Consider the following 13,464-nt stretch of genomic DNA (forward strand, 5'->3'; position numbering starts at 1 on the left):
CAACATTTCAAATTGTTTTTGGAAACTGTGGACGTCGTGTCCTCAGTTTTTCCAAAGAGGAAAAGAACCATCCGGACTGTTATAGGCGCAAAGTTGAAAAGCCAGCATCTGTGATGGTATGGGGGTGTATTAGTGCCCAAGACATGGGTAACTTACACATCTGTGAAGGCGCCATTAATGCTGAAAGGTACATACAGGTTTTGGAGCAACATATGTTGCCATCCAAGCAACGTTACCATGAACGCCCCTGCTTATTTCAGCAAGACAATGCCAAGCCACGTGTTACATCAACGTGGCTTCATAGTAAAAGAGTGCGGGTACTAGACTGGCCTGCCTGTAGTCCAGACCTGTCTCCCATTGAAAATGTGTGGCGCATTATGAAGCCTAAAATACCACAACGGAGACCCCCGGACTGTTGAACAACTTAAGCTGTACATCAAGCAAGAATGGGAAATAATTCCACCTGAGAAGCTTAAAAAATGTGTCTCCTCAGTTCCCAAATGTTTACTGAGTGTTGTTAAAAGGAAAGGCCATGTAACACAGTGGTGAACATGCCCTTTCCCAACTACTTTGGCACGCGTTGCAGCCATGAAATTCTAAGTTAATTATTATTTGCAAAAAAAAAATAAAGTTTGTGAGTTTGAACATCAAATATCTTGTCTTTGTAGTGCATTCAATTGAATATGGGTTGAAAAGGATTTGCAAATCATTGTATTCCGTTTATATTTACATCTAACACAATTTCCCAACTCATATGGAAACGGGGTTTGTAGAAATGATTGGAAACTCAAGACAGCCATGACATTATGTTCTTTACAAGTGTATGTAAACTTCCATCCATCCATCCATTTTCTACCGCTTATTCCCTTTGGGGTTGCGGGGGCTTTTGTTGCCAATATGTTTTATTGAATTTTCCAGTTAAAATCACATTTGACAATCATACTTTGCTCACTCAGACCCTTCATACATGGCCACATCCACTCATCCACACTCACATGCACGCTTGAGGAGAGAGGTGCACTTGGGCTTTAACAACTCAAGGTTTACAGTATGGACATTATTAGGCAAGGCAAGGCAAGGCAACTTTAATTGTATAGCACTTTTCATACACAAGGCAGACTCAAAGTGCTTCACAGACAACAAAGTGAAATGAAAGAAAATAAAAGCAAAATTAAAATGCAGACAATAAAAATAAAAACAGTGCGGACGTTAAACGTTAAAAGATTAAAAGATTGAAAGCTAAGGTGAACATAAAAGTTTTCAGTCTAGTTTTAAAAGTAGTCAGAGTTGGGGAAAGTCTGACATCTTCAGGAAGTTTATTCCAGCTATTTGTTGCATAGTGACTGAATGATGCTCTCCCTTGATTTGAGTTTACTCTGGGAACCGCTAACAGATTGGTCTCAGAAGATCTTAGCGATCTAGAGGGCTTATATGGTGGGAGCATATCAGTGATATACTTCGGCCCTAGACCATGTAGTGATTTATATGTGAGCAGGAGGATTTTGAAATCAATTCTCTGATGTACAGGGAGCCAATGTAAGGATTTAAGAATTTGTGTAATGTGCTCACATTTTTCGGTCTTTGTTAGGACTCTAGCAGCAGCGTTCTGAACAAGCTGTAGCTGCCTGACAGTTTTTTTGGGAAGACCTGCAAGGAGACCATTACAATAGTCTAGCCTACTGGTAATAAAGGCATGTACACGTTTTTCTAAGTCTTGAGCTGACATGAGCCCTCTAAGTCTTGTTACATTTTTGAGGTGATAGTAGGCCGATTTTGTTACTGATTTGATGTGACTGTCGAAATGTAAATCAGAATCTAAAATAACCCCAAGATTTCTGGCTTTATTTGAGGTTTTCAGGGACAGTGATTGAAGGTGTTGGATGACTTTAAACCTTTCTTTTTTAGCACCAAAAACAATTATCTCAGTTTTATCTTCATTTAGTTGTAGGAAATTTTGCTACATCCAGTGTTTGACTTGCTCAATGCACTGGCACAGAAGATCTATGGGGCGATAGTCATTTGGTGATAGCGCTACATAGATTTGGGTGACATCGGCATAGCAATGATGGTCAATGTTATTATTTTGCATGATTTGTCCTAGTGGGAGCATATAGATGTTGTATTTGAAAAATAACCCAGATATTGCATATATCCATCCATCCTGCACTGGCTCAGGATCAGCAGACGATCCAGACCATAGCAAGATCGATGAATATTCCTCGGCATCAAGGATCCTCAGGAAGTGATCACTAGATCACCTCCCGGGGACCTCTCTACTGTTCACACTCAAAAAAGAAGACGAAAGTCACATTTTCATTGGCTTGAACAGATGCAAAAAAAAAAAAAAAAAGTATTTAAGTGTAACTTTTGACCACAACTGTGTGTGTGTGTGTGTGTGTGTATATATATATATATATGTATGTATATATATATATATATATATATATATGTAGGGAATAAGCGGTAGTGTCACGTGGGGGTCGCATATTCTCGCGGGATCGTTCCTTCAGTGCACAACACGGACACTCCGGACAAACACGTGAAGGTAAGAAATTATTTAATTACATAAATCATAGGCAAACAGAAAACAATCAAAAGAAAAGCGTGCCGAACGCACGGGAAGCTAAGGCTAAACTTAGCACAGGACTCAGGAACATGAAAACAAAAACGTGAATGTAGCTTACCGCAAACAAGGAGCACAGGACGAGTGAACAGAAAGGCAGGCTTAAATAGTGTCAGTGATGGAAAACAGGTGCGCGTCGGGAACACAAGCGGCAGGTGAAAATAATAAGTAACCATGGTGACGAAACAAACTCACAGGTGCACAAGCAATAACTAAGGAGTCCAAAACTAACCAAACATAACTAAACAAAACATGATCCGGACCACGGATCATGACAGGTAGAAAATGGATGGATGGATGGATGTATATATATATATATATATATATATATATATATAATTTTAATTATTTTATTTCGGATGTGCCTGCGAACCAGACTGTGGATGCTGGCGGGCCAGTTCAGGCCCACGAGCCGTAGTTTGCGGACTCCTGGTTTATTTTATATTTTACTTGTATATAAATGATTGTATTCATGATTGTTTAATTGAACTTCCCATGTTCAAATGGATTTCTGACATTTGAATTGTGGTATTGAATTTTCTTACATTTACCGTTTGCTTTAAAGTGGCGTTATTTGTGTAGAAATGTTATTCAGCGCCATTTTCCATCTGGATTTAAGAGGTGTCTTCTTGTGCTCACTCTCCCTCAGATCCGCTGATTGAGCGTGTGCTTCTCTCCTCCATGTTGAATCCTGGAGAAGAGTGGCAGACGCACCGCCACCACGGGACCACCTTCAGCCTCGAGTACCGCCTCCGCTTCCGCTGCGACACCAACTACTACGGACCTTTCTGCAACAAGTTCTGCCGGGCCCGCGATGACTTCTTTGGACACTTCAATTGTGACCTCGCTGGCTCCAAGGTCTGCATGGAGGGCTGGACAGGACCAGAGTGCAAAGAAGGTGAGGCACAATTTATGAACCGCAGTACTGATGAAGAAATGGAACAGGGACCACCTACTTATAAATCTTGTATACAATTGTGTTATAAATTAAGCTGGTCCTAAAGGTACCTTGTTATTGTAGAATACTAAGATATTCAAATAATATAGTTTACCGTCGCTAATCGCTACCTAACAACTTGTGCATTAATCACTGACAACTGGCACGCTAATTGCTAACTGACAACTAGCACACTAATCGCTGGCTATGTGTACACAAACACAATAATATATTTACAGTCTTGATCAAAAGTTTACATACACTTGTAAAGAACATAATGTCATAGCTGTCTTGAGTTTCCAATCATTTCTACAACTCTTATTTTTTTGTGATAGAGTGATTGGAGCACATACTTGTTGGTCACAAAAAACATTCATGAAGTTTGCTTCTTTTATGAATTTATTATGGGTCTACTGAAAATGTGAGCAAATCTGCTGGGTCAAAAGTATACATACAGCAATGTTAATATTTGCTTACATGTCCCTTGGCAAGTTTCACTGCAATAAGGCACTTTTGGTAGCCATCCACAAGCTTCTGCTTGAATTTTTGACCACTCCTCTTGACTAAATTGGTGCAGTTCAGCTAAATTTGTTGGACATGGACTTGTTTCTTCAGCATTGTCCACACGTTTAAGTCAGGACTTTGGGAATGCCATTCTAAAACCTTCATTCTAGCCTGATTTAGCCATTCCTTTACCACTTTTGAGGTGTGTTTGGGGTCATTGTCCTGTTGGAACACCCAACTAGGCCCAAGACCCAACCTCCGGGCTGATGATTTTAGCTTGTCCTGAAGAATTTGGAGGTAATCCTCCTTTTTCATTGTCCCATTTACTCTCTGTAAAGCATCAGTTCCATTGACAGCAAAACAGGCCCACAGCATAATACAAACCCCGTTTCCATATGAGTTGGGAAGTTGTGTTAGATGTAAATATAAACGGAATACAATGATTTGCAAATCCTAATGCACCCCCATACTATCACGGATGCTGGCTTTTGAACTTTGCGTCGATAACAGTCTGGATGGTTCGCTTCCCCTTTGGTCCGAATGACACGATGTCGAATATTTCCAAAAACAATTTGAAATGTGGACTCGTCAGACCACAGAACACTTTTCCACTTTGCATGAGTCCATCTTAGATGATCTCGGGCCCAGAGAAGCTGGTGCCGTTTCTGGATGTTGTTGATAAATGGCTTTCGCTTTGCATAGTTGAGTTTTAACATGCACTTACAGATGTAGCGACAAACTGTATTTAGTGACAGTGGTTTTCTGAAGTGTTCCTGAGCCCATGTGGTGATATCCTTTAGACATTGATGTCGGTTTTTGATACAGTGCCGTCTGAGGGATCGAAGGTCACGGTCATTCAATGTTGGTTTCCGGCCATGCCGCTTACGTGGTGTGATTTCTCCAGATTCTCTGAACCTTTTGATGATATTATGGACTGTAGATGTTGAAATCCCTAAATTTCTTGCAATTGCACTTTGAGAAACGTTGTTCTTAAACTGTTTGACTATTTGCTCATGCAGTTGTGGACAAAGGGGTGTACCTTGCCCCATCCTTTCTTGTGAAAGACTGAGCATTTTTTGGGAAGCTGTTTTTATACCCAATCATGGCACCCACCTGTTCCCAATTAGCCTGCACACCTGTGGGATGTTTCAAATAAGTGTTTGATGAGCATTCATCAACTTTATCAGTATTTATTGCCACCTTTCCCAACTTCTTTGTCACGTGTTGCTGGCATCAAATTCTAAAGTAAATGATTATTTGCAAAAAAAAAAAATGTTTATCAGTTTGAACATCAAATATGTTGTCTTTGTAGCATATTCAACTGAATATGGGTTGAAAATGATTTGCAAATCATTGTATTCCGTTTATATTTACATCTAACACAATTTCCCAACTCATATTTAAACGGGGTTTGTACTACCACCACCATGCTTGACGGTAGGTTTGGTGGTCCTGGGATTAAAGGCCTCGCCTTTTCTCCTCCAAACATATTGCTGGGTATTGTGGCCAAACAGCTCCATTTTTGTTTCATCTGACATCACATGGACAAAGATAAGACCTTCTGACGGAAAGTTCTGTGGTCAGATGAAACAAAAATGGAGCTGTTTGGCCACAATACCCAGCAATATGTTTGGAGGAGAAAAGGTGACCCCAAACACACGTCAAAAGTGGTAAAGGAATGGCTAAATCAGGCTAGAATGAAGGTTTTAGAATGACCTTCCCAAAATCCTGATTTAAACGTGTTGACAATGCTGAAGAAACAAGTCCATGTCAGAAAACCAACACATTTAGCTGACCTGCACCAATTTTGTCTAGAGGAGTGGTCCAAAAATTCAAGCAGGAGCTTGTGGATGGCTACCAAAAGTGTCTTATTGCAGTGAAACTTGCCAAGGGACATGTAAGCAAATATTAACATTGCTGTATGTATACTTTTGACCCAGCAGATTTGCTCACATTTTCAGTAGACCCATAATAAATTCATAAAAGAAGCAAACTTCATGAATGTTTTTTGTGACCAACAAGTATGTGCTCCAATCACTCTATCACAAAAAAATAAGAGTTGTAGAAATGATTGGAAACTCAAGACAGCCATGACATGATGTTCTTTTCAAGTATATATTCCTGTTTTTATTTTACAACTGCAAAGTACAGTGAGTCGGGTGTCCATGCCACTGCTATTTGTAAACTACACCACTGTGTATTTTGAATCAATGTTGTGTATTTAAAGACATTGAAAATTGTGAGGGGAATAGAACAAATATTTTATCAAAAGTCAAATCAAAAACATTTTTACGACCCCCCCTGAAGTACCTCTAATGTTGAAGACCTCTTCTCCAAAGTATATCCCAGTTTCATGTATTGACTCTTGAAAATAAATACTTTATTAATGTTGTTCGGGTTGTTGAAATGTGGGGGATGTATTCAAATGGTAAAATCCATCCTGGTCTCCATGTGTGCATGACTAGAGGAAACCAAAGTGGAAATGGCGGGGAAAAGACACGTCATTAATTCGCAATAGGGACATCCTGCGGCAATTACCAACACGTCTCGACCCGACTTGGTGCCACTTCCTCCTCAGCGGGTTGTTGATTGGATGGCAGGACGAGCAGGAAGTTTAAAAAATGAGCTCGGGCGTTGCCCTCTACTGCCTGTGAGGTCCTGCCGGTGATGGATTGTAGCTTGCTTTGGCTTTTGTATGTTATGTTATGTTATGTTGGTTGGTGGATTCAGTTGTGTCCAATGTGTGTGTTTGCAGCGCTATGCAAGCAAGGATGTAACCAGGCCCACGGCTCCTGCACGGTACCTGGAGAATGCAAGTGAGTTCCATCCTGTGTGTAACATTTAACACAACATTAGGTACGAGGAATGTACCGATCGATCGGTGACCGATCGGTATCGGCCTATTTTTTGCGAAAAAGAACATGATTGCCATTGCATTGAATGGATGGATGGACAGATGTTATTGACTTTGTTTTGTCCCACTATGAGAGAATCGGGAACGAGTTAAAATATTGTGCTGATATTGTTAAACTATCAATAAAGTACTTCCTATAAAGACATTGACAAATACAGGTAATACATGTGATCAGATTGTATCACCAGTTTATTAAAGTTCTAAGTGGTGCTCTGTTACATCCTTCTCTCTTCAGGTGTCACTATGGCTGGACGGGGCCTCTGTGCGACCAGTGTGTGACGTTCCCCGGGTGTGTGTACGGCAGCTGTGGCGAACCATGGCAGTGTGTGTGTGATGTCAACTGGGGAGGTCTGCTGTGTGACAAAGGTATACAAACATGTACAACCTCAAAGCACAACAGGGTTTACATTTGAATAACCATAGTTACATTTTTGGTTCTATAACTATGCTTTTATTTTGTTTTGTATTCTTTTACATTTATATTGTTTTTTAAACTTTTTTGTACTTTCATTGTCGTTCATTAATATATTCGTTTTTCATTTTCAGTACTTACCATGAATTAGGTTTGGATAATAGTAATAATAATGTGAATTATATGTATTTGATTATTGTATTATGTTTTTTTTTATATTTTATATATGGTGTATACACACACACACACACACACACAAATGTCTCTCTCTCTCTCTCTCTCTCTCTCTCTCTCTCTCTCTCTCTCTCTCTCTCTCTCTCTCTCTCTCTCTCTCTCTCTCTCTGTATATATGTATGTGTATAAACATATATATATGTATGTGTATATATATGTGTGTGTATGTATATATATATATATGTGTGTATGTATATATATATATGTATGTATGTATGTATATATATGTATGTGTGTATATATATATATATATATATATATACACATCCTGCCCGAATCTCAATGCGGCTTTAGACGTGATCGGAGCACCGCAGACATGATCTTTGTTGCCAGACAGGTACAGGAAAAATGCAGAGAACACCGCAAAGACCTGTACATGGCATTCATTGACCTGTCCAAGGCCTTCGACACAGTAAACCGGGACTTGTTGTGGGAAGTACTTGGAAAACTAGGTGTACCAGCAAAGTTCTGCAACCTACTGCGACAGCTACATGATGGCATGCAGGCCTGTGTGAGCAACGGCGGCCAACAATCCCCATTTTTCAGTGTGGATGTGGGGGTCAAGCAAGGGTGTGTCCTTGCCCCAACCATATTCAACATGTTCATTTCCACTGTCACCCTCCTGTCCCATAAACACCTGGACCCCACAGATGGGATTCAGATACAATACCGGCTGGATGGTAACCTTTTTAACATCCGTCGCCTCCAAGCCACCACTAAACTCACCACCCAGCATATTCTGGAACTACAGTATGCAGATGACTGTGCTGTACTTGCACACTCACCAGAGTCTCTCCAGCGTGCACTGAATGTGGTAGCCTCCATCTACAGTGCCATTGGTCTTCAGATAAACACCAAGAAAACACAAATACTCGTGCAGGAGTTTACTCCCCAGCCAAATACGCCGATCTTCACCCTTGACGGGCACCCATTAGCCACCGTCCCCCACTTCACCTACCTCGGTAGCACCCTGTCGCCATCCTGCACCATTGACGATGACGTCCAGGCCCGTATTGGTCTGGCCTCTGCTGCCTTTGGAAGGCTACGGTCCAGGGTTTTCCTAAATAGGAATCTAACCATCTCCACCAAGACAGCCGTGTATAAGGCAGTCTGCCTCTCCACGCTGCTCTATAGTTCTGAAACCTGGACACCCTACCAGAGGCACATCCAGAGTCTCGAGGCCTTCCACATCCGCTGCCTCCAAAGGATCCTAGGTCTGACCTGGGAAGACAGGGTGCTCTACACTGAAATTTATGACCGGACCAACACACCCAGCATCACAGCACTCCTTGGCCAAAAACACCTAAGATGGGTCGGACATGTGATCCGTATGCCAGCCCACCGCCTACCCCGACAGATATTGTATGGCCAGCTTTCAGTCGGTCAAAGGTCTGCCGGGGGCCAGAAAAAACGGTACAAAGACCACATTAAAACTCTCCTGAAAAAGTGTGACATCAAACCACCAGCACTGGAGTCCCTGGCTGCTGACCGCCAGACCTGGAGCTCTACCTGCCACCAGGGAATCACTCATCTTCAGGAGAAGTTCACAGAGCGGAGAGCACAGCGGCGTGCACAAAGACACCAACGTGCCACAGCACCAGCGACCATCACTGCTGCCTTCCCCTGCCCCTCCTGTGACAAAGTCTGTGGATCACGCATAGGCCTGAGCAGCCACCTGGCTATGCACAGGCGAAAGGCACAACAATAACCAATCCAATACTTCGTTTGGAGCAACGTCATCATCGACATCGATGGACTGCCATAAGCATATATATGTATGTATGTATGTATATATATGTATGTGTGTATATATATATATATATATATATATATATATATATATATATATATATATATATATATATATATATATATATATATATATAGGTATATATGTGTATATATATGTATGTGTGTATATATGTAAGTATGTATATATGTTATGTATGTATTCAAAGTTTTGTTGTACTTGTGCAATGACAATAAAGACCTACCTACCTACTATATATATATATATATATATATATATATATATATATATATATATATATATATATATATATATATATATATATATACACAGGTAAAAGCCAGTAAATTAGAATATTTTGAAAAACTTGATTTATTTCAGTAATTGCATTCAAAAGGTGTAACTTGTACATTATATTTATTCATTGCACACAGACTGATGCATTCAAATGTTTATTTCATTTAATTTTGATGATTTGAAGTGGCAACAAATGAAAATCCAAAATTCCGTGTGTCACAAAATTAGAATATTGTGTAAGGGTTGAATTTTGAAGACACCTGGTGCCACAAACTAATCAGCTGATTAACTCAAAACACCTGCAAAGGGCTTTAAATGGTCTCTCAGTCCAGTTCTGAAGCCTACACAAACATGGGGAAGACTTCAGATTTGACAGCTGTCCAAAAGGCAACCATCGACACATTGCACAAGGAGGGAAAGACACAAAAGGTTATTGCTGAAGAGGCTGGCTGTTCTCAGAGCTCTGTGTCCAAACACATTAATGGAGAGGCAAAGGGAAGGAAAAACTGTGGTCAGAAAAAGTGTACAAGCGATAGGGATCACCGCGCCCTGGTCAAGATTGTGAAAAAAAACCCATTCAAAAATGTGGGGGAGATTCAGAAGTAGTGGACAGCTGCTGGAGTCAGTGCTTCAAGATCCACCACCAAGAGACGCTTGAAAGACATGGGTTTCAACTGCCGCATACCTCGTGTCAAGCCACTGTTGACCAAGAAACAGCGCGAAAAGCGTCTCACCTAGGCTAAGGAAAAAAAGAGCCGGACTGCTGCTGAGTGGTCCAAAGTCATGTTTTCTGACGAAAGCAAATTTTGCATTTCCTTTGGAAATCGAGGTCCCAGAGTCTGGAGGAAGACAGGAGAGGCACAGGATCCACGTTGCCTGAAGTCTAGTGTAAAGTTTCCACCATCAGTGATGGTTTGGGGTGCCATGTCATCTGCTGGTGTCGGTCCACTCTGTTTCCTGAGATCCAGGGTCAACGCAGCCGTCTACCAGCAAGTTTTAGAGCACTTCATGCTTCCTGCTGCTGACCTGCTCTATGGAGATGGAGATTTCAAGTTCCAACAGGACATGGCGCCTGCACACAGCGCAAAATCTACCCGTGCCTGGTTTACGGACCATGGTATTTCTGTTCTAAATTGGCCCGCCAACTCCCCTGACCTTAGCCCCATAGAAAATCTGTGGGGTATTGTGAAAAGGAAGATGCAGAATGCCAGACCCAAAAACGCAGAAGAGTTGAAGGCCACTATCAGAGCAACCTGGGCTCTCATAACACCTGAGCAGTGCCAGAAACTCATCGACTCCATGCCAAACGCAGTAATTGAGGCAAAAGGAGCTCCAACCAAGTATTGAGTATTGTACATGCTCATATTTTTCATTTTCATACTTTTCAGTTGGCCAACATTTCTAAAAATCCCTTTTTTGTATTAGCCTTAAGTAATATTCTAATTTTGTGACACACGGAATTTTGGATTTACATTTGTTGCCACTTCAAATCATCAAAATTAAATGAAATAAACATTTGAATGCATCAGTCTGTGTGCAATGAATAAATATAATGTACAAGTTACACCTTTTGAATGCAATTACTGAAATAAATCAAGTTTTTCAAAATATTCTAATTTACTGGCTTTTACCTGTACATACACACACACACACACACACACACACACACACACACACACACACACACACAGTACAGGCCAACAGTTTGGACACACCTTCTCATTGTAGATTGTCACATCAAAACTATGAATGAACACAGGTGGAGTTATGTACTTAACAAAAAAAGGTGAAATAACAAAAAACATGTTTTGTATTCTAGTTTCTTCAAAATAGCCACCCTTTGCTCTGATTACTGCTTTGCACACTCTTGGCATTCTCTCCATGAGCTCCAAGCACTCTTGTGAAGTGAAAACCTTTTGCTTTTCAAGCTCATGGAGAGAATGCCAAAGGTGTGCGAAAAAGTAATCAGAGCAAAGGGTGGCTATTTTGAAGAAACTAGAATATGAAACATGTTTTTAGAAATTATTATATTATTATTTAATATTTTTTATTTTATGCAACATATGGCCTTGGATTTTGATACATTATGGTTGTCCTTTTCTACACAATGTCCTGGTAATTGCTCCCCCCGGTCGACTTGGCACTCCCGCAGTGACGATACAGAGTGGGATTTAGTGGAAGAGGGAATATAATAATAAAATATTCAGTACATTTATATTAATAATGGGTGAAAGAGAACACACTGAACAAATGGATTATAGACCCCAGGTGAAAAATGTATTGCGTCTGTGTATGGAGGTTAATTTGTGTCTTTATTACGAAAGTTTTTTTGTTTTGTTTTTTTTACACTAAATTTATGTAACTGAATTTTTGCATTTGAATTTTGTGGACTGAATTTTTTTTACATCAAATTATGCTGACAATGTAAAACAAAATGTGTATAAAAATTCAGTGTAAAAAAAATGTTGTGTATAAAAATTCAGTGTACAAATATTCGATGCTGAAAAAGTCAGTGTTGAAAAATTTGCTGCTTCATAATGCAGAACTCACTTCCGGTAAAATAAAGTGGAAACAATCGATCCTGTCTCAGAAGCAGCCAAAGAGGTGTCACGTTTGAAGTCACGTGACACAGGTGTGGCAAAACAGCATTAAAAAAGCAGTTAACTGTGCTACCTGGGCATAATACAACATAATAAATACTTCAATGCGGCCCGCTGATTGTTTTCAAACTATAGAAATGATTCCAATAGTAAAAATCTGCACTTTTGCTCTTTGAAGGCAGGAGAGGACTCTTAGTATCACACATGCGCCAGTCTCAATGCGCGGTAAACAACCTGGAAGCAGACGATTCAATGAAAACATAGCAACGATTGTAATGAAGAGGAGACTGTTTATTTGCTTCAGAAACTAAAAGAACAAAACATTTTGAAGTGCGTCAATGGGAGAAAAAAAGAAACAGATTTATTCAAGAAGATAGCTAAGGAAATGTAGAAGGCCAGCTTACTTTGGAATCCCGAACGAAATAGGAAGCAGATATATTAAAGGGAAATAATAAAGCGTACGCAAACCTCTTGATACCTTCCTCTGGATATCAGTCGAGGCACAAATGTTTTTTCCTTTGGATTTAAAACTCCTTTCATCAATCCAATCAGCCTTTTGGATGAATTTTAAGACATTGAAAAGTCTTGTTTTCATGATTTTCGTCCAAAAATTCCTTTGAAAAAACTCTTCTGTCGGTCTTTCGTTGCATCCGCCCGGCATCCGCCCGGATACATTCTTCAGGGTTCGTACAGGTGCTTAAAAACCTTGAAAATGGTAGGATTTTAATGTTGTGTTTTCAAGGCTTGAATTTTGGGTGAAGTGCTTGTAAATGCTTGGAAATTTTCATCATATTTCTCGGCAGTCTGACTCAATAGGCTAATTATAAAATGGAAACAAATTAAATAAGGTTCCTTAAAAATTAAAGCTACCAGCTTGATCTGTTGGCTTTGCACGAGCCCTTACATTAGGTTGTTGTCATGCCAGAGCCGTATATACGGCTCTGTGTCGCCCCCAAGAGGACAGTGGTGCATCGGTCCATCATGCCGGGAGGTTGACGTTTTAATGAACATGATGTATGCATGAATTATGATACAAACAAAGAAGTAAACAATAATAATTAATGTTATTTCTTGTAAGGAATGATGTTTACATGAATGATGATGATACAAACAAAGAAGTAAATGTTTGCAAACACCAATGACATTGAATAGTCACACTGCTTCATTTTCTATGCCCCATTCAGTTTTGATTG

At 40.1% G+C, this 13,464-nt stretch overlaps 1 protein-coding gene across 1 annotated transcript in view; it reads left to right on the forward strand.

The window, feature by feature from the left end:
* LOC133614818 (uncharacterized) overlaps positions 1-13,464 on the forward strand; it is a 148,436-nt gene that overhangs the window by 94,347 nt on the left and 40,625 nt on the right. Inside the window, exons 4-6 of the mRNA XM_061973088.1 lie at positions 3,273-3,521; positions 6,820-6,880; positions 7,214-7,344. Coding sequence (XP_061829072.1) covers positions 3,273-3,521; positions 6,820-6,880; positions 7,214-7,344 — 441 coding nt within the window. The remainder of the gene's footprint in view (positions 1-3,272; positions 3,522-6,819; positions 6,881-7,213; positions 7,345-13,464) is intronic.

Source organism: Nerophis lumbriciformis, linkage group LG17 (assembly GCF_033978685.3).
Source record: "Nerophis lumbriciformis linkage group LG17, RoL_Nlum_v2.1, whole genome shotgun sequence".
NCBI lineage: Eukaryota > Metazoa > Chordata > Actinopteri > Syngnathiformes > Syngnathidae > Nerophis > Nerophis lumbriciformis.